This window comes from Xenopus laevis, chromosome 1L (genome assembly GCF_017654675.1).
Source record: "Xenopus laevis strain J_2021 chromosome 1L, Xenopus_laevis_v10.1, whole genome shotgun sequence".
In the NCBI taxonomy this organism is placed as follows: Eukaryota; Metazoa; Chordata; class Amphibia; order Anura; family Pipidae; genus Xenopus; species Xenopus laevis.
In genome coordinates this window covers 218,408,332-218,429,760 of record NC_054371.1, presented here as the reverse complement: position 1 = coordinate 218,429,760, position 21,429 = coordinate 218,408,332, and the positions used below count along the sequence as shown (strand labels likewise).

Here is a 21,429-nt window from a genome sequence, read left to right as displayed (position 1 = left end):
ACTGGCGTTCTGACCTGCGCTCCCCTGCGTTCCGTTTTTTGGCGTTCAGCCGCAGGGGAGCGCAGGAATAGACGCATGTCATTATTTCAAATGGGGCTGTACTCACTCAGGCGCGTGTAGGCGCCGAACGCAGGTTCAGACGCAACATGCTGCATTTTTCCTGCGTTCGGCGCCTACACGCGCCTGAGTGAGTACAGCCCCATTTGAAAAAACGGAACGCAGGGGAGCGCAGGTCAGAACGCAAGTGAGTAAGAGCCCTTAATCCTAGTAAACCTTCAGTGTCTTCCACTTGAATGGTATTTGTGCTAAAACTGCTACAGTGTAATATGTGCTACATTCTCCCCAAACAGATCGTCTCACCATTTCCTTCTATCCAGTTAAAGGGGTTTTTCACCTTAAAATAACTTCCAGTTCGATGTAGAGAGTGATATTCTAAGATAATTTGCAATTGATTTCCTTTTTTCTTTTTTTTTTTTCTTTTAATTTTATGGTTTTTTAATTATTTAGCTTTTTTAAAAAAAATAATAATGAAGACTAATTGAAAAGTTGCTTAGAACTGGCCATTCTAAAACATATTAAAAGTTAACTTTAAGGTAAACTGCCCTTTTAAAGGACAAAAAAAATGGCAACTGCCCTGGGGGTTGCCTGTTTAAGCACGGCCTTGGAGACACAAGTCACTAACTTTAAATCCTTGGCCATTCCTGAACTACTTTAAATAACACACTGGGTGCGGGTCTTTAGAGATGCAGTGGTGCCACCTTGCCTGCTCTTTCAGGGAGTCTTGCTTATTGGCATAGGCCACTTACAAACTGGCAATACTCAGGTCTTTGGTCTTTCATTGCCCTGTAATTTCTGTTTGCTGTATTTTGTATTTGTGTCTCTGTAGTATTTATACAGAGCTTTGGAGAATGCAATAGAAGCAGATAGTTTGTAAGCAGTACAGAGAAGGGATCCTCAGCTTTTTTCAACCCATAAGCAATATTCAGATGCAGGGTTGGCAGTTTGTTTTGGACTGGGATGCCAGGGGCCCACCAGAAAACCTTAGACCGTGGGCCCACTTTCCAAACTATTATTTCTCCTCTCGTCACTCAACCTCTTTATTCTCCTAATCTTTTATATTTACTAAATCTATTCTTCCATTAATAAACATTTTTTCCCATAAAAAAATAAGGAATGACCATGAAATTGGCCACATAGAAGCAAAAGGGCCCACTAACACATGTGCCCATCGGGAGTTTTCCTGGTATTCCAGTGAGCCAGTCTGACATTGAGGGGCACATTTACTTAGGGTCGAATATTGAGGGTTAATTAACCCTCAATATTCTACTGTCGAAGTATAATCCTTCGTCTTCCAATATCAAAGTCGAAGGATTTACCGCAATTCGTTCGATCGAAGGAAAAATCGTTCGATCGTTCGAAGGATTTTAATCCATCGATCAAACGATTTTCCTTCGACCAAAAATTCGTTAGAAAGCCTATGGGGACCTTCCCCATAGGCTAACATTGAGGTTCGGTAGGTTTAACTTGGCGAAGTAGGAGGTCGAAGTTTTTTTTAAAGAGATAGTACTTTGACTATCGAATGGTCAAATAGTCGAACGATTTTTAGTTCGAATCGTTCGATTCAAAGTCGAAGTCGTAGTCGAAGGTAGAAGTAGCCAAAAAAAATAATTTGAAATTTGACGTTTTTTTTATTCTATTCCTTCACTCGAACTAAGTAAATGTGCCCCTGAGGGTCGGACTGGGCTGGCAGGAGAACGGGGAAAACCGCGGTGGCTCCCCTACCGGTCCAGACCCGCTCCCCGATCTGCTGGACCCCCCAAAAAAAACAATATGTGGCCTGGAGCACCAACGTTCGTGCATGCAGGGGGCCCCCGGAATAGGGTTGCCACCTTCCTATATTTTTCTGTGCATTTTCCCTATTAATAACTTTGGGATCAAGATTAATTTTTACCGGCCAGGCTGGTAAAATACTAGGCAGGTAACCCTAGCCCCCAATGGTCAAGTCCGACCCTGTTCAGATGTAAAAAGAGTTGGGGCGCAACACAAGGATGAAAAACGTTGGTAGGTGGTACTGGGGATTGGCACATTTATACATTCAAGTGAAATTCACTGCTGCTCCGTGCCCCAAATACAGAGGGTATTGTCTTTTTACTACTTTTCTGTTTCTATTTTCCAGCGTCACTGGCCTGTTAGAAACCTGTTGCAACACAACTACATTGTCATTGTCGGTGGGAAATAGGGAACTTTAGGGCAACACACCCATAAAAAGCAGAAGTGGTGCCTTTATATTTAACCTATTGGTGCAATTCAGTGGTTAGCAGTGAGCAAAATGTAACAGATTTAACCTTTTATCACGTGGCTTAAATTTCCACAGCATTCTGAAATTCTGGTTGCAAAGGATGATGGGGGGGGGTGCAAAATGGAGAGAAAATAATATACTGTATATGGTATTGCCCTTAGTGATCAGATCAGAATGTGAAACTGGGTCTAGTCCTTATAATGGTGTTTCGTATTTCAAGTACAGGTATGGGACCTGTTAGCCAAAATGCTTGGGAGTTGGGGTTTCCTGGATAAGGGATCACATACCTTAAGGGTTAGTTCACACAGGACATTTTGGGGAGATTTGGTGGCCGCAAAACAAGGCGATTAGTCGCCAGGCGACCAAATCTCCCCAAAACGCTTCGTGTGAACTAACCCTAAGTCTACTAAAAAATCAGGTAAACATTAAATAAACCCAATAGGTTGTTTTGCCTCCAATAAGGATTAATTATATCTTAGTTGGGATCAAGTACAAGGTTCTGAGAAAAGGAAATTGTTTTTAAAAAATTGAATCTCGACTCCCCTCATCCTAACGACATTAGGGACAACCATGTTCACTGTGCCTGGCTGCTTGACTTTTGGCCCTTTGCTCCCTGGGACTAATTGCCGAACAGGAGTATGTGCTCTTGAGGCAAGGGACGTATTGGAGTCAAGTTTACATGTTTAAAGGGGCGGTTCACCTTTACGTTAACCTTTAGTATGTTAAAGAATGGCTAATTCTAAGCAACTTCCCAATTGGTCTTCATGTTTACTTTTTTATAGTTTTTGCATTATTTGACTTCTTCTTTTGACTCTTTCCAGCTTTCAAATGGGGGTCACTGACCCCATCTAAAAACAAATGCTCTGAAAGGCTACAAATGTATTGTTATTGCTACTTTTTAATTACTCATCTTTCAACCACAAATAAAAAGAATGAAAACCAATTGCAAATTGTCTCAGAATATCAGTCTCTACATCATACTAACAGTTAATTTAAAGGCGAGCAACCCCTTTAAAGAGGAGGTTTCACCTTCATGTTAACATTTGACATTATTATTATTATTAACATTTATTTATATAGCACCAGCATATTTCACAGCGCTGTAAAGTAAATGTGTTTATACAACTAAATCACATTAATTACATACATAGAACATATGGAGTTACATACATCACAACCAATACCTGTACAAAAGGTGAGGAAGGCCCTGTGCAAAGGAGCTTACAATCTAAGGGGAAATTTAGCAACTTTTCAAGTGGTCTTTATTTAATACATTTTTTATAGGTTTTAAATTATTTGCTTTTCCCTTCTGACTCTATAAAAAGAAGGTCACTGACCCCAGCAGCCAAAAAAAAAAAAACCTATCTCTCCGTGAGGCTACAATGTTTTTATTATTTTTTTTTCTATTTAGGCCCTCCTCTGTTCAAATTTGTGTCTCTCTTTCAAACTACTGCCTGGTTGCTAGGTTGAATTGGACAATAGCAACCAGATAGCTGCTGAAATTTCAAACTGGACACCTACTGAATAAAAAGATAAAATAAAATAAATAAAAACCCAGAAATAATAAAAAATGAAGACCAATTGCACATTGTCTCAGAATGGTATTGTCTACATCATCCTAAAAGTTAAAGTAGGGGTGAACAACCCCTTAATCACTGCAAGACTGAAATTCAAGTGGCCAGTAATGGCAGCCACCAACCCGAATGTTCAGCTCTGTATTGGTAACAATGTTATTTATGGGGGTATCCTTGCAGCAATTGGGGAGTGAGGCCAATATAATGTTTGCCTTTCTTTCTCATTTCACATCACTCTGCCGCAATACAAATACATCATCAATATATCTTCACCAGGCCAGACAATAACTTCTATTACACAGCACTGACACTAAGCAGGATAAAAAGGGAAGATATTAAACGTTACATGAATTATATGTTGGCTTTCTAACTGCTGAATGAGAACTGCAATACTATTTTATACACAGCATCCTAGTCTTGCTACGTTGAATGTTAATTTTTATGTGTTTATTTTGTGTTATGCACGGCCATAAGGAAAATGTTACATAGGAAAAGTAATTTATTATGGTTTTGGAGAAATAAAGGACAGTGCCCATTACACTGAAACATGCCTGACTGACTCTGACTCATGTTATGGGCTGTGAGTCTCCTATACTGAAAAATCCACCTTCCAGGAAGAAGGAAACAGAAATCTAGGGCAGTAAAACAGGTCTCTGCTTGTAAACATGCAAATACAGCGCAGGGACAATGGAATGTCATTGATCCTAAAAAGACAGCTCACCTTCCCGACAAACTCTGACTGCAAACAACTTTATAATTGACAGCAATGTTTTGGCTTGGTGTGCACATATTATGTTTTTTCTCTGATTCTGCTGCTCCGTCCCAGGCTGTACTTAAAGAAACTAAGCAAATACAATGCCTGGCAGCACGAACGTATCTGTGTGCGCTAATGGAGGTGACATCACATTACTTTCACCCACAGACCCCCTGCCCCCCCCCTCTACTGACGTATTTCATGGGGAATTATCATTTATTTACCATATAGGCATCTGAGGACCTCCACCTTAAAGCTGCTGCCCTAGGCACAGGCCTTTGAATACCTATATAGTAAATATGCCTCTAACTGTCAGAAGGGTGTTGGCACCCTGTTCTCATATGCAGCCATTTTAGTACATGGTTTAGTCCTCGATCACTTGGAGCATCCCAGTTCTGAAAGCAGGAGGCCAGTTGGGAGTTGCTCAATAGGGTGATCATTTGGGTGGGTGATCAGCTTTAGATACAGGTAACAATTCTTTCAATCAGGATAGGAAAGGATGGTGTTCAGGGAAACCCTCGTCCATAGACTGTGACTAACCACAAGTGAGCAGCCGTGAATAGAGTCGGTGGCATAATTAGATGCTACAGGTACAGGGCCCCACGGCTCATTTAATTTGGCCTTTTTTACCAAGATTTTATTTAAATTTCTAATTAATTAGGGCCTCTATACACTTCGGCCCCCTGCAACCACAAGGTCTGCTTCCTCTATAGTTACACCCTGCAACACAAAAAAAAGCTGAATTCTGAAAAAAAGCTGGATTTGACAGAAACCTGTTTAACGGAGCATCATTTCTAACTGATGGACAGTTTCTATACGTTACTAAAACCCTTCCCCTCTGTTACTGTTCCAGTAAAAGGCCTGAAGGTTGGATGCCCCTATTATATATGCTAAAAATATGTATGAATTGCTACACAATATAAAATGTAATTTTCCCTTTTATCAACATTCCTCCCAACAGTTTAACAATAACAATAACACTTCCTGCCTGAGTCTCTCCTTGTTCGCTCATAGCTCTGGGCTCAGATTGCAGTAGGGCAGGGAGAGTTGCAAACTGAGCATGCTCAAGCCCTAGCCCTGGAGGTATTAAGCATGAAAAGCTCAAATATAAAAATTCTTGTCCAATCAAGTGAGCCCTAGACTGGGACTGCATTCTGGAAGACAGTTAGGGTAAGGCCACACTGGGCGTTTTGGAGAGATTTGGTCGCCTAGAGACTAATTGGCTCGTCTTTGCAGCGACCAAAACGCCTTCCCTCACTCTGCGCCGGCTAAAATGAAAAAAAAAAAACACCGGCGCCAATCACACGTGGCGATTCATTTTCCCCAAAACACCCCCAGTGTGGCCTTATCTTAGGGTGAGATTAGGGGTGACTTTTTCCTCATCAGGGCAGTCATGTAACCTAAATATTATGGCAGTCTAATTATTCATACACCTAATTAGCTTGCATAACTATGTATCATAAGAATGTGCTGGGACTACAGACGCATTAATGAATAGATCCAAAATGAATTACAGCTATGCAGTCTATAAATAAGACAGTTTCTATTCCATTGTAGATAATTAAGCCAAGACTTGACGTTCTTACTGTAGAACAGACATCACATGATGTTAAAAGCAACTTAAATTGTATCCTAAATTGTCTCCTGTATTTGTAAGTTGCAGGGACAGGCAATATGCAATAGGGTGCCTTGCTGGCTTCATCTTTGTGCCCATCCTATAATATGTTACTGGGAACTGCAGCAGGGTGGGCATGGTGCAACCATAAATATTAAAGGGAAAATAAATGCCAGCAGAAGTAAGTTTCTGTTTAGGCAAAAACTGAGAACAGTGTTTTGGCACAGGTAATTTTACCCCTGCTCTTTATTCATCTGCACATTCTTTTTCATTCATATGAGCGGAAGTCTAAATTTTGGGGGCTATTTATCAAACTTTGATTTTTTTTTCTGATTTTTTAAAATAAAAAAGTCCAACCAAACTAGAATCCACGATGTGACCTTATTTATTATTAAAACAGCATGATTATATCGGATCAGGGATTTTTTCTGAGTTTTTTTCCTGAATTGTACGATTGTTTTCTGTCTTTTTTTGGATTTTTGCCCGAAAAGTCCGAAATAGTCCGATTTTTGGGTTAATTCCAGCGCAGACCACAGAAACTTCTAAATAGGATATGGACCTCTCCCATTGACTCATATATATATATAATCTCGGCAGATCTGAGGTGCCGTATTTTTAGATTCTGACTTTTTGCAGCATCGGACATAAATAAAATCTGAAAATTCAAGGTTTTTTTCCACTAAAAAATTGGATTTTATAGTAAAAAAAAAGAAAAAACTCAAATTTTTTGAGTTTTTTCCATTCGGACTTCATTAAATAACCCTTTAATCTCCATCCATCAGCTCCTATGAAACAGTGGCCTTCAGTATCCAACTTGTTTAAAACTTGTTTGACTTTACCAGGCAGCGGCTTTTCCAGTGCAGGGCCCATCATCCGGCATCAAGTTACCTTGTTTTAACCAGCAGATGCCATCCCCACCTTTAATTATTTTCTGTACAGCAATATACATATATATGGTGTTGTCAATGTGGGTTAATTGCCTGTGTAAATGAGAAAAAGGCAAAAGCACATTGTTAGACAGCAGATACCAGGATAAGTTCTCAGCTTCTTATGCCTCCAGGTTCCTCCTTCACACTATGCTGGGGACTAAAATATAAATAGCACTCCATCCAATCAGATGCATGGGGTAACTCCAGTGATTTATTTGGAAACCACCAGCCACCATCACCATAACCAATTTGCCCCCAGCTCTGCCCCCGTCCAGTTTATGAATCCAAAACACTTAATTGGTTTTCCTTATTTTTATTATTTTAGATTTTGAGTTATTTAGCTTTTTATTCAGCAGCTCTCCCATTCTCAATCTTAGCAATCTGGTTGCTAGGGTCCAAATTCCCCTAGCAACCATGCATTGATATGAATAAGAGGCTGGGGTATGAATAGGAGAGGCCTGAATAGAAAGACGAGTAAAAAAAGCAGCAATAATAATAATACATGTGTAGCCTTACAGAGCATTTGTTTTTAGATGGGGTCAGTGACCCCAATTTGAAAGCTGGAAATCGTCAGAAGAAGAAGGCAAGCAAGTCATAAGCTATAGAAAAGAAAAAATGAAGGCCAATGGAAAAGTTGCCTAGAAATAGCCATTCTATAACATACTAAAAGTTAACTGTTTCCTCTGTAACATTTGAACATTTTGACTTTATGTTCTGCAGAGGAGAAATGAAGCTGAAAATGTTACTCTGCCTGCGCATCTGCAAGCCTTAGGGGCAAATTTATCAGCATTCCACAGTCAGAAGAAGTTGTAAGAGGAAGAATTAAAAAAAACTTTAAAAAATCAATAATGAAGACCAACTGAAAAGTTGCTTAGAATTGGCCATTCTATAACATACTAAAAGTTAACGTAAAGATGAACCACCCCTTTAAAGAACCACTGCCCCCCTAGGGCCCCTTTCCTCCAATACTGCAGTGAGGGCCCATCCATATATAGTCACGTATATAACATAAGCTCTGCCTAAGAGCAAGAGGAGATTACCCAATATAGAGTTCCCTGCTGCGACGTGGTACAGTCAATTTACAGTTTTACTTTAATTATCATTGAAACAGTTCAGCAACATCCTGCTAGGGAAAACCCTGGGAAAGTCTTGGGAGGAGGAGGCTGGATGTGCTTTGCCTTTACAACTCATGCCAGGTGGTGCCCTGTCCAATGCCAGTTGCCATATTGTGAGTCATTTGCCCACTGGCTAATGGAAAATAAGAACATGGGTCAGTGGGTCAGATGGGAATGGAGCTAAAGCCACCACCCCATAACTATCCCACTTAATAACCATATTTATTTCATGAAACACCTTGGGGGCTAGGGTTTGGGTTGGGCTGATGTCCCTAAACAAGCCTCCCAGCCTGCAAATTGAAATACAGGTATGGGATCTGTTATCAAAAATGCTTGGGGTTTTCCAAATAAGGGATCTTTCTTTAGTTTGGATCTACATACCTTAACTCTATTAGAAAATAATTTAAACATTAAATAAATCCAATAGAATAGTTTTACCTCCGATAAGGATTAATTAGATCTTAGTTGGGATCAAGTACAAGGCACTGTTATATTATTACAGAGAAAAAAGGAAATCATTACAAAAATGTAAATTACTTCATTAAAACTGAGTCTATGGGAGACGACTGTCCTGTAATTCAGAGCTTTCTGGATAACGGGTTTCCAGAGAACGGATCCTATACCGGTACTTACATGTCCCTGTACTGCCATCTGCTGTTTAAATAAGATAATGAATAAAGATGTTGGGTTAAAGGGGAACTGTCATGAAAACAACATATAAACTTTAAGAAAATCTCTAAGCAGATGCCCCTTTGCAACATTAGAGCAGTGAACAGGGGCTTGTGCTGAACTTGCTTTTGCCTATTGCTTTAAAGAGGTGGTTCACCTTTAGGTGAATTGATAGTATGTTATTGAATGTCCTATTTCCTAGATACTTTTCAAATGGCCTTAATTTGTAATTTTATTAAATTTTTTGCCTTCCCCTTATGTTTCTTTCCAGCTTTCAAATGGGGGGTCACTGACCCCGGCAACAGAAAAGAAGGATGAGGTGGCAGGTGCCCCAGTAGCTCCCCATCTTCTTTTCTGCTGATTCACTGCACATGCTCTGTGCTGCTGTCACTTACTGAGCTTAGGGATAGGGAGCCACTCACAATATACAGTACACATAGAATAGAAATGTCACAATAAAAGGCTGATTAGTCGAATTCCACAGCTACATGGAAGCTCAGAATCAGCTCTGTCACCTCAGCTTCCATGAGAGACAAACCTCATTTTCAGCTTGATGGTTTCTGATGACCCCTATGTTTAATTTCTATACAGCTGCCCAGAGCACACTGAGCATGTGCAGTGCCACTGACACTCAGAAGATAGCAAGCTCCTGTGGACACCTTTGAAGGCCTGAATCATTACTGTGATAGGGCTGCTAAACCTCTGGGCTGGTGCAGTGAATTTAGTATATACAAATATATGTTTGCAGTGGCTGGTATCATTCAATTGATAGTTTAGGCTCCCCAAGAGCTACATAATATAGGTAGGGTATCTATTCACTGACATTATATAAACTAAGGAAGACCAGTGATCCCCTATTCCCATCCCAGTGTTGAATGGCCAACCACCCGCACCTGTGTATGTTGATGGTGGAGGTCTCCTCTGTTTGAGAGATCCATTGTTTGTTTTTTTAGAAACAAAAAAATTATAATAAGCAATCCAGATAACGAATCTTTCCGTAGTTTGGATTTTCATACCTTAAGTCTACTAGAAAATCATGTAAACACTAAATAAACCCAATAGGCTGGTTTTGCTTCCAATAAGGATTAATTATATCTTAGTTGGGATCAAGTAAAAGATACTTAGATTATTTTATTATAATGGAGTCTATGGGAGATAACATTTCCGTAATTCTGAGCATTCTGGATAACAGGTTTCCAGATAATAGATCCCATAACTGTGTGTGTGTGTATATATATATATATATATATATATATATATAGGACTGATGCATGGACACTGCCTTGGCGGGGCGCATCAGCTTATGCATACTTTGTACAAACCATGTAACCAAAAGTGTCTCTTTTTGCCAAATTCAGATAAGTTCTCTTTAATCCAATTGTTCCTTAAAGTTGTATAATGATAGTGCTGGGTTAATTTGTTTAGTTCAGTATATATATATATATATATATATATATATATATATATATATATATATATATATATATATATATAGAGAGAGAGAAGAGAGAGAGAGAGAGAGAGAGAGAGAGAGAGAGAGAGAGAGAGAAAGAGAGAGAGAGAGAGAGAGAGAGAGAGAGAGAGAAAGAGAGAGAGAGAGAGAGAGAGAGAGAGAGAGAGAGAGAGAGAGAGAGAGAGAGAGAGAGAAATGAAGAAGCTCGCACTCTCAGGGCTTATCACATCAAAAAAGTGTTTATTTAAAAGACAAAGTTTCGGCTTGCACTCAAGCCTTTCTCAAAGACGTTTGACGTGTTGTGCCGGCTTTTGGACTACTATATATATATATATATATATATATATATATATATATATATATATATATATATATATATAATGTGTATATATACACAAAAGCCATGAATATCCTGTAAATTATATCCTTATAAACGGTCATCAGTTATAAACGGTGAGTTCTGATGTCATTTCTGTCACGACTCACTGAAATTTGTGTATTATAATAAATAAAGTACCCCCAGTTGTAAAATATGAGGATATTAGAAGTTACCTTTGGCCTGGGGTTTTTATATGGTCATGAAGCTCCTTGGTAACTTATAATATCCTTATATTTTACAAGAGGGGGTACTTTATTCACTATATAATTTACAAGATATTCATAGCTTTTGTGTATTATATATATAATTTCATTTTTTGTGAATAATGTACCCCTTATTGTAAAAACTTAGAATATTATAAGCTAAAGAGTTTCATAACCATATAAAGGTAATGTTTATATTTTCTAAAGGTCATGGAACTCTGAGGTTTATGGCTACAGGCATGGGACCTGTCATCCAGACCTCGGGACCTGAGGTTTTCCGGATAATGTATCTTTCCATAATTTGGATCTCCAGATCTTAGGTCTAATAGAAAATCATGTAAACATTAAATAAACCCAACAGGCTGGATTTGCTTCCAATAAGGATTAATTATATCTTAGTTGGGATCAAGTACAAGTTACTGTTTTATTATTACAGAGAAAAGGGAAATCAGTTTTACAAATTTGGATGAAATAGAGTTTATGGGAGACGGCCTTTCCTTAATTTGGGGCTTTGTGGATAACGGCTCCCATACCACATTTGCTATACATATGACCACTAGATGGTGCTCTTCTCCAATGAAACCCGCACTGTGCAAAAGACAGATAAAAACCAGGAATAGGAATATTGTGTTTATTTAATTTGTTTTATGTAAAAACTAATAAAAACAAAACAACAGGTCGGATTTACACAGCTGAGGAAAAGCAGCATTAAAAAAAAATGTACAGTCCAATTAGTGTTATTGCACTTCCATTTGTGTGATGTACAAAGCATTCCCGACAGGAGACAGATTCCATATACACAAAATATACAATATGATACAAGTGTGACTGCAAACACAACTGGAGGCTGAATCCGAGAGAAGGACACAAAGCCACAGTAATGAAACTCCCAGCAACTTGTGCTACTTAGTTGTGGGGCCTTGTAGATCAGTAAGAGCTAAACGCAGACTCTAAGGTAATTTTGGGGAAAAGGCTGCACTACAACTCCCACCACCTGTTTGTCTATCTCTACACTGTGGCTACCATGAGACAGTTGTGTTAAACTTGGGGGCTGTTTCTTATAGTTATTTAAAATATAAATTAATTTTTTGTTGTTCTCCCCCAGCCTAACCATTGTTTTCATAACCATGTCTCCTACATTAGAGAGTTTCTTGCAGCAGTAAAAAAAAAAAAAAAAGAGTTAGACTGAAGGAGCTCCCCAACACAATATCTAATATCTGTAGGATTATAACAGAAATATACTGTGTGCAACCACTTTATTAAAAACCCATCCTAAGCAGAAGAACATCAGAGCAGCCTCTTTCTTTCTCCTGACAACTTCCTTGACTACTTGGTGGTCAGACTGGTGGGAAAATGACCAGCAGGTGGCGCTGGTGTAACAAAATTCATTCATATTAACAGTACATGTATCCCTTAATATCTTGGAATTAAAAATAAATAATGAATGTAATTAGTAAAAGTGCTTACAATAGCACCCTCATTCGTTTTACAATCACTTATTTTATTTATCCTTTAACATACCATGGTTTCCTACAGGCGGTGTGTTTATTGTCCATGCAACAGGGAGGTGTTCACTGGGATATAACAGGGACCTTGTTTAGTGGATCATTATTAGGGATGCAGTGGTTCAGGATTTGTCCAAATCCGAGCTATTTTTTAGAAAGATTCAGATTCGGACGAATCCAAGAGCCTGGCCGAACCAAAACTGCATCTGAACCCTATCTAATTGAAAAAACGTGGTGTGTGACCTACTCATGTTTTTCCATTTTCGCTTCTACATTTTCGGCGCTGCAGAAGGGTTCGGATTCCGGACAAAGCAATCATTACACATCAGACAGACAAACATATAAGTGCTTCAACAAATATATTCTTTCAATTTTCAGTAAAAAAAAAAAAAAAAACATCACTTTTAATCACTTTTGCTTATTAATAGTGTTTAAAGGAGAAATAGAGCTTCGCAAAGGATTAGAAATGCTACACCTTCTGTTTTGGGCATCTGTCTAGCAGCATGGATCTGTGCCTCCAAAGATGCCCCAGTAGCTCCCGGTCTTATTTTCTGCTAATTCACAGCTGACCGAATCACAATATACTAGGGATGCACCGAATCCACTATTTTGGATTCTGCGGAACTCCCGAATCCTTAGATTTGGCCAACTACCAAACTGAATCCTAATTTGCATATGCAAATTAGAGATGGGAAGGGGAAACATTTTTTTCCCTTGTTTTGTGACAAAAAGTCACGTGATTTCCCTCCCCATCCCTAATTTGCATATGCAAATTAGGATTCAGTTTGGCCTGGCAGAAGGATTCAACCAAATCTGAATCCTGCTGAAAGAGCCCGCAACCCGAACCGAATCCTGGATTCGGTGCATCCCTACAATATACTGTATATATTTAGCTATTCATTTAGAGTCACATTACGGCAGCCCAGAAACCAGTGCAGTCTCCATCAGAAATTTATAAATAACCAGCCCTGTAGCATCTGCTTCTATGACAAGGTAATTTCACAGTTTGATCATTTCTGATGACCCCTAAGTTTAGCTTCTTAACAGCAGCCCAGAGCACACTGAGCATGTGCAGTGCCACTGACACTCAAAAGATGCCTAAAAAGACCCAAGATGGGGAGAAGCTCTGAACAACTTTGAAGGCCTGGATCATTACTGTGATAGGGCTTTTATTTTTTCTGCATTTTTAATTTGCCTGTGTAAAATCAGCACCAGTTGCTACACAGCAGCCTAATAGATTCCCTATGTATTTACTTTGGTCTGCAAACAAGATGTGCACTACACACGTCATTAAGGCAGTTACTCCAAAGAACCACATCCTAGTATGGCAATGGCGGCATAAGATACTCACTGATTACTTGAATCTTTCAGCTACTAGTATAAATATAAAACTTTACATTTATATATAATTCAGTCATTTCTCCTGGAATAGATTCACTCTAAGTACTCTAGTATTAGAGAAAATAAAGTACTACAACTTTAAATATATTGTTTCCTTCCCATCCAAAGGAATAGGATAGTGGCGGATATTATCTAGTGCCCCCCTCAATTAATGTATGTGGTGACAGTAGGGGGTTCAACTAGGGTTCAGAACCAGGGACCCTTACATAGTAGGGGGCAAGAGTTCCGTATAACTGGTATAACTGGGCAGGATGGTGACTATAACACTTATACTGGTGCTGCCCAACCAGTCGTCATTGATGCAACCTGGACCCACCAGCTGTCTGAGGGACTCAGGGGTTTCTAGAAGTTGTAGTTTAACAACAGCTAAAGAGCTGGAGGCCTATGTCCTTACAAACTGTTTCATGAGATTCTGGAAGGAAGTTGCAGTGACTGGTTACTACAGAGAATGACCCAACAGCAGCTTCTCTATTGTGACCTCCACACCTACTAGGCCCAATGAGGGAATCTGATCTCAGATTTGCCTTCTCCTAGTGACATCACTCTTTGGTACAGGGACCCACAGGGGAGACCCTGCAGATTATTTTGGAAATTAAATGTCTGCCGGTGCCTTTGTGGAAATACATATTGTCAATTCTGGGGCAATTATTCACTATGATGTAACCTCCAGATTATTGTGAAACGATAGTCCAAAGAGGTTATTGGACAAGTCTGGAGGCCATAAAAAATATCTGACCCATAAGCCTCCAGTTGGACAGCCCTGCTGCTGACAATAGATGTGCTGCACACAAACCTAATTACAATGTAAACCAGAGCACAAGAGTCCCATAAGAAGAAATAGTAACAGCATCCGGGTATGTATTGGACAGTTAATTTGGCACAGGTAACTCCATTCCTTCATGCTGGGGGAAAGCTGCTTTGGGACAAATGGACCCATCAGGAACTGGTAGCATGCAGACAGAGGTTCTCAGAACACAATAAAATATCAGAAAGCCAATGGAATAAACAGAAGATCATCCTGAACAAATGCAACTGGCAGTGGTTGGTACAGAGGTGGGATTCTCCATGATAACGGTATGGTCGCTGCATGGCAACTCCGGCGATTAGATTGTCAGTTGAAGGATTCCTGAATGCAGCAGCTCAGGCGGGTTTGCCAGTTAGAGACAATTCTATAAGCACACTGTAGGGGGCACCACCCAGCTGTCACCTGACAGAACTCACTGCCATTAATTCTCTGTAGGGTAAAGTGGTCTGGGTCTGGTTTGTTGCTGAAAAGTTGCAGATCCCGGGACTGATATAAGAGAAGTCAATACTGAGACTTATTTTGTCATAAGGAAATGATCGATTAATGTTCACACTGTCTGTCCATGACCTCTAGGGGTGCTGTTGCTCAGCAGGGGGTAATATGGAATGCCCCAACACTTTGTATAGATATGTGGCCCTAACATCTCAATGATTCCAGGTGCTATAGAAAGTGCATTGCGATTAAACAGCAGTCCTGTGCTTTCTGATCAGTAATTGTACGGGGCCCTCGGGGACGGCTTTGATGATATTCCAGGCGTCGTAGTGCATCAGGCCTGTCAAGTACTTTCCGCCAATGCAAATAATTTCATCGCCCGCTTGGATTTCTCCAGATTGCTCAGCAGCGCCCCCTGTTGGTAAAACACAGAACTCTTATTAATGGAGTAAACAACACAGTCTACATTGTTTTTCATTATTTTTAAGTATTAAACGAATTTCAAACCCAACAATAACAAGGCTCTGCAGCGCACCCCTAGTTTCTATAAAAGTTGCCGAAAAACCGAATTGTAGATGCAGGAAAAATCACCAATAAGAATTCAACTGATCAAAAGCATCATTAGAAATGCTGAAGAATTGACCAGTGAGAATGCTGATTCCAAGCTCTACTGTATGTCAGGTGTCTTGCTGTTATCTCACATATAGAGCTAATTATGTCATTTGTGTCTTCATTAGGTTACACTGAAATCAGACATGGGGCTAAAAGACAGACTGTGCTGTAAGGATAAGTAAACCTTAAAAATTTGTGAATATAAAATGAATGAGGGTGCTATTCTAAGCACTTTTGCAATGTACATTCATTTTTTTTTTAATCCCAAGATATTAAAGGATACATGTACTGTTAACATGAATGAATTTTGTTTCAACAGCGCCATCTGCTGGTCATTTTCCCACCAGTCTGACCACCAAGTAGTCAAGGAAGTTGTCAGGAGAAAGAAAGAGGCTGCTCTGATGTTCTTCTGCTTAGGAAAGATTTTAGAAACGTTTCTAAATGTTTTCCTATGTAGAAGAACATCAGAGCAGCCTCTTTCTTTCTCCTGACAACTTCCTTGACTACTTGGTGGTCAGACTGGTCAGAAACTGACCAGCAGGTGGCGCTGTTGGAACAAAATTCATTCATATTAACAGCACATGTATCCCATAATATCTTGGAATAAAAAGAAAATAAATAATGAATGTAAATGAAAAAAGTGCTTAGAATAGCCCCCTCATCAATTTTACATTTAATTATTTTAAAGGTTTACTTATCCTTTAAAGAAATGGCATGTTTAAAGAATTAAAATGGTCTGTTTGACTAGGTTCTGTCCCCCACTAGATGGCAGCATTGGTCTGAAATACATAAATTTTAGGGAAATTCCCCCCCAAAAAACAAAAAAAACCCTGAACATATTAAGTCATGATCACATTGCACATTTTGGGCTTTCTGTCCCATCCCATATGTATTGTTCAAAGCTCAAATGTCACTAACAAATTCTTACCATTTGTTACTGACTTATTGTACCTATGGGAGAGAGAGAGAAATCTTGTAACATTCAGTTTACTGATGTGGAAGTCTCTGTGCCTTTGTAGGAGCAGCTTTAGGGCCACATGTTCTGTTCAGCCTCTCTCGTCTGGGAGGCAGATAATATTACAGATCACGTTCCATAACAATCCATAATAATAGCTGTGTGCGTGTGACGTGACCTTTGCCTGGTGCATTGCAATAACTGTATTCCCAGCCACCACATTCATTTGGGGGTAGGGGGGCCAATAAGTAGGGTTAATGTCGATCCCATCAGAAATGAAATGCAGTGAGACTCCGGTGCAGCTCGGATAATCAGATCCTTACATGGGATTAGGGATGCATCGATCTAGGATTCGTTTCGGGATTCTGCCTTTTTCAGCAAGATACGAGTTGGCGTAACCGCCCTGATTCACCGCATGTAGTGGTAAACATCACAACGGGTGCTGGAATCCATTCGGCGTCCCACACCGCACATCATGGAGAGTAGGAAGAAGCGATTCCGCACTCCGAATTTTAAAAGGTCAAAACTTTATTCGTCCATTAAAACGATCCTTCTGCCCGGCCGAACCGAATCCTCATTTGCATATGGAAGGGAAATTGCGTGACTTTTTGTCACAAAACAAGGAAGTAAAAAATGTTTTCCCCTTCCCGACCCTAATTTGCATATGCAAATGAGGATTAGAATTCGGTTGGGTATTCAGCCAGATCTTTCGTGAAGGATTCGGATGAATCCAAAATAGTGTATTCGGTGCATCCCTACATGGGGCATCATGTATAGTAAGGAATGATGACGATAATAGACTACGACTGGTATTAAACTCCCAGAATCCCCTATTGCCCAGCAGATATTCAGTTATTATTATTACCATCTCTATATATTTAAAAAGAAGCAGCCCGAATACAGACCTTGAAATATGCGCTTGATGAAGAGAGGTCTGTCTCCATATATAGAGGCCTTTCCTCCATCCAGGCTGAATCCCAGGCCGGCAGAGGTTTTCCGCAGTTCCACAATCATTGTATCTGTCAGATCCACACTGTCCCCTGCGAGGTGCAACAAAATCCCATTAATCTGCTGCTGCCTTAGACTCATTCATTTCCCATTAAGTGCATTAAAGGAGAAATAAAAATAATGCAAAAAAGAGACCCAAAAGAATGCAAACGGGCAGAAGGTGGTGCTGGGGAGCTCTGCTGCTCTGCATTTTAGGGTCAGGGTTTTTTCAGGGGCACCTTTTTGGCTAATGCTGCACAGTGCGGGGAGGGAGAGGGGGCAATGGCAGGCAGTTAAGGGGGGCTTTTGTTACTGGGGGGGTTTAGTTATCCTTTAAGCCATATATGCAGCATCATTAAAGGACAACTAAACCTTTAAAATAAGTGAACGTAAAATTAATGAGGGTGCTATTCTAAGTACTTTTACAATCGACATTCATTATTTATTTATTTTTAATTCCAAGATATTAAAGGATACATGTACTGTTAACATGAATGAATTTTGTTACAACAGCGCCACCTGCTGGTCATTTTCCCACCAGTCTGACCACCAAGTAGTCAAGGAAGTTGTCAGGAGAAAGAAAGAGGCTGCTCTGATGTTCTTCTGCCCAGGAAAAAAAAAAACCTTTCTCAAATCTTTCCTAAGCAGAAGATCATCTTTAGTTTAATTGCTAGTATGTTATGGAGTGTCTGCTCCTTAGCTACTTCTTAAATTATTTGCCTTCCTCTTGTGTTTCCAGCTTTCAAATAGGGGTCAGTGACCACGGCAGCCAAAAAGCTATTGCTCTCTGAGGCTACAATTTTATGGCTATTACTTTTTATTACCCTTCTATTCATCACCTGTCATTTAAATCACTGCTTGGTCACTAGGGTAACTTTGATCCTAGCAACCAGACAGTTGCCAAACTTCCAGATTCCCAGTTCTCGCTGCTGCACTAAAACAAAATAATTCAAAATCCACAAAAAAAGAAAAATAAGACCAATTGCAAAGTATCCTTTCTCAAAAAATTAGAACCTTTCTCAAATAACCAGCAGGTGGCGCTGTTGTAAAAAATACATTCATGTTTATAGGACATGTATCCTTTAATATCTTGGAATTAAAAATAAAAAAATAATTAATGTACATAGCAAAAGTACTTACAATAGAACCCTCAATAATTCAACATTCACTTAATTTTAAGGTTTACTTATCCTTTAATTAGGACTGTCAGTGCCAGCAAGACAAATGTTTTGGAATGAAATCTGGTGCAAAGCAAGCAGCTACACCATTCTTCCATCACATCATGCTGCTCCCCTGCAATCAAGGGGCAACATCTGGTTAAAGGAAATGTAAACATTAGTTGAATTCTTAAGTTAAAGGATAAGTAAACCTTAAAAATAAGTGAATGTAAAATTGATGAGGGTGCTATTCTGAACATTTTTGCAATGTACATCCATTATTCATTTTTTAATTCCACAATATTAATGTCAAATTTCTTTGCTGCACACTTTTGCAGTTTACATTATTTTCTATTCTAGTTTTCAAGCTATTAGCAGTTCTTAAAGGGATACTGTCATGGGGCAAAAAATTATATCAAAATGAATCAGTTAATAGTGCTGCTCCAGCAGAATTCTGCACTGAAATCCCTTTCTCAAAAGAGCAAACAGATTTTTTTATATTCAATTTTAAAATCTGACATGTTGCTAGACATATTGTCAATTTCCCAGCTGCCCCTGGTCATGTGACTTGTGCCTGCACTTTAGGAGAGAAATGCTTTCTGGCAGGCTGCTGTTTTTCCTTCTCAATGCACTGAAATGGATTTCAGTGCAGAATTCTGCTGGAGTTGCACTATTAACTGATGCGTTTTGAAAAAAACATGTTTTCCGATGACAGGATCACTTTAAGTAGTTTCAATATCTGTTAATGGAAAGGTCTTGTTCCTAAAGTTTAAAGAGGCTCAAAATGGTTTTGCTGTGGGGCCCAGTAACTTTTAATTAGGCCGTTGACAAAGAAGCAAATATAATTTAATTTCACTGACCATTTCGGACAATATAAAGGGAAAGTTAACCATGTTTAGTAGAGTTTACTAACAATAGGCAAAATTGTTGTCCATTTATTTGTTTATTTTTGCTTACTCCAGAATAAAAGGATAGAAAACAGACTTTATAACCCCCTACCCCGGGGCTGCTGGCATCCTATTAATGTGAGTGTCAGACAGGAGACAAGAGAACCCTGTAGGAAACATTCCATATTGTTTATTAAACACTCCAGTCTGTGTAAATATCCCAGTACAAAGGGCCGGCACAGACCGAGCTAGTGGGGCTCTAGGGTGTGGGAGATAATTGCCCTTTAATGTACAGTAGGAAAGGAAGTGGCCTGCTCTTTGTACAATTTCTGCACTACTTGAATTCCAAAAACAACAAGAAAAGGCATTCAAATAAATCCGTCAGTGGGTGAGGCCTCCCCCTGGAATTTCAAGGGGAACATACATAAAGGTAGCCTTCTCGGTATTGCTGCACCATATGGCACGGGGTAGAAGTGTTTGGATCCGGTGCATATATTAGAGTTCAAGAATGACCGTTTATACATAGAATGTCAGAGCCTGGTTCTTTGGACAGCTCCTTATCATAACATAAATCATTTTGATAGAACTACTGTATCCCAAAAAGTTAGAGGTTATGGATCACTCTGTACAGACAAACCCAAACCAGCGACAGGGGATTGGAAACCATTGATGTTGGGGGGTGTACAGGCACATAATGGGGCACTGCAGAATATTCTCTAAAAAGACATGTTAATAATAAAAAAAATACATGTTAAAGGGATACTGTCATGGGAAAGCATGTTTTATTCAAAATCAGTTAATAGTGATGCTCCAGCAGACTATTGCACTAAAATCCATTTTTTAAAAGAGCAAAATGATTTTTTTTATATTTAATTTTGAAATTTGACATGGGGCCATACATATTGTGCGTTTCACAGGTGTCCCCAGTTATGTGACTTGTGCTCTGATAAACTTCAGTCACTCTTTACTGCTGCACTGCAAGTTGGAGTGAGATCACCCTCATCCCTTCCCCCCAGCAGCCCATCAGCCCATCAGCCAAACAATTGTAAGGTAACCAGATAACAGCTCCCTAGTAGATAAACCTCACTTGAACCAAAAAAAACGTACAGCACTCAATAGTAAAATCCAGGTCCCACTGAGACACATTCAGTTACATTGAGTAGGAGAAACAACAGCCTGCCAGAAAGCAATTCCATCCTAAAGTGCTGGCTCTTTCTGAAAGCATATGACCAGGCAAAGTGACCGGAGATACAGCTACACACCAATATTAGAACTAAAACAAAATACACTTGCTGGTTCAGTAATGAAATTTTAAATGGTAGAGTGAATTATTTGCAGTGTAATTTAGGAATAAAAACTACACTATAAATATCATAACAGAATCCCTCTAATAATGCCCACTGTATGCCCTACAGCCCGAGTAGTGGGCTGCTATTGCATGTAAAGGTTCACCATTAAGCTTTTCAATTGGTCTTCATTTTTTCTCTTTTTTATAGTTTTTCGATTTATCGACCCTTTCCGGTTTAAACTGACCCTACAAATGTATTGTTATTGATACTTTTTATTACTCATCTTTCTATTCAGGCCTCCTCCTCCTATTCATATTCCAGTCTCTTATTCGAATCAGCGCATGGTTGCTAGGGTAATATAGACCCTAGCAACCAGATGGCTGAAATTGCAAACTGGAGAGCTGCTGAA

The 21,429-nt window shown here is 39.4% G+C and overlaps 1 protein-coding gene across 4 annotated transcripts in view; it reads right to left on the bottom strand.

The window, feature by feature from the left end:
- Positions 1 to 13,270: 13,270 nt before the first annotated feature.
- Positions 13,271 to 21,429, bottom strand: part of pdzd2.L (PDZ domain containing 2 L homeolog) — a 206,251-nt gene continuing 198,092 nt past the window's right edge. For 2 of the 4 annotated variants that reach the window (XM_018266584.2, XM_018266579.2), the window contains exons 24-25: positions 17,606 to 17,740; positions 13,271 to 15,548 (exon numbers count right to left, since the gene is read on the bottom strand). In XM_018266584.2, the coding sequence (XP_018122073.1) occupies positions 15,382 to 15,548; positions 17,606 to 17,740 (302 nt within the window). In that variant the 3' untranslated portion in view covers positions 13,271 to 15,381. The remainder of the gene's footprint in view (positions 15,549 to 17,605; positions 17,741 to 21,429) is intronic. The other 2 variants (XM_041569775.1, XM_018266591.2) reach the window with 1 other exon arrangement.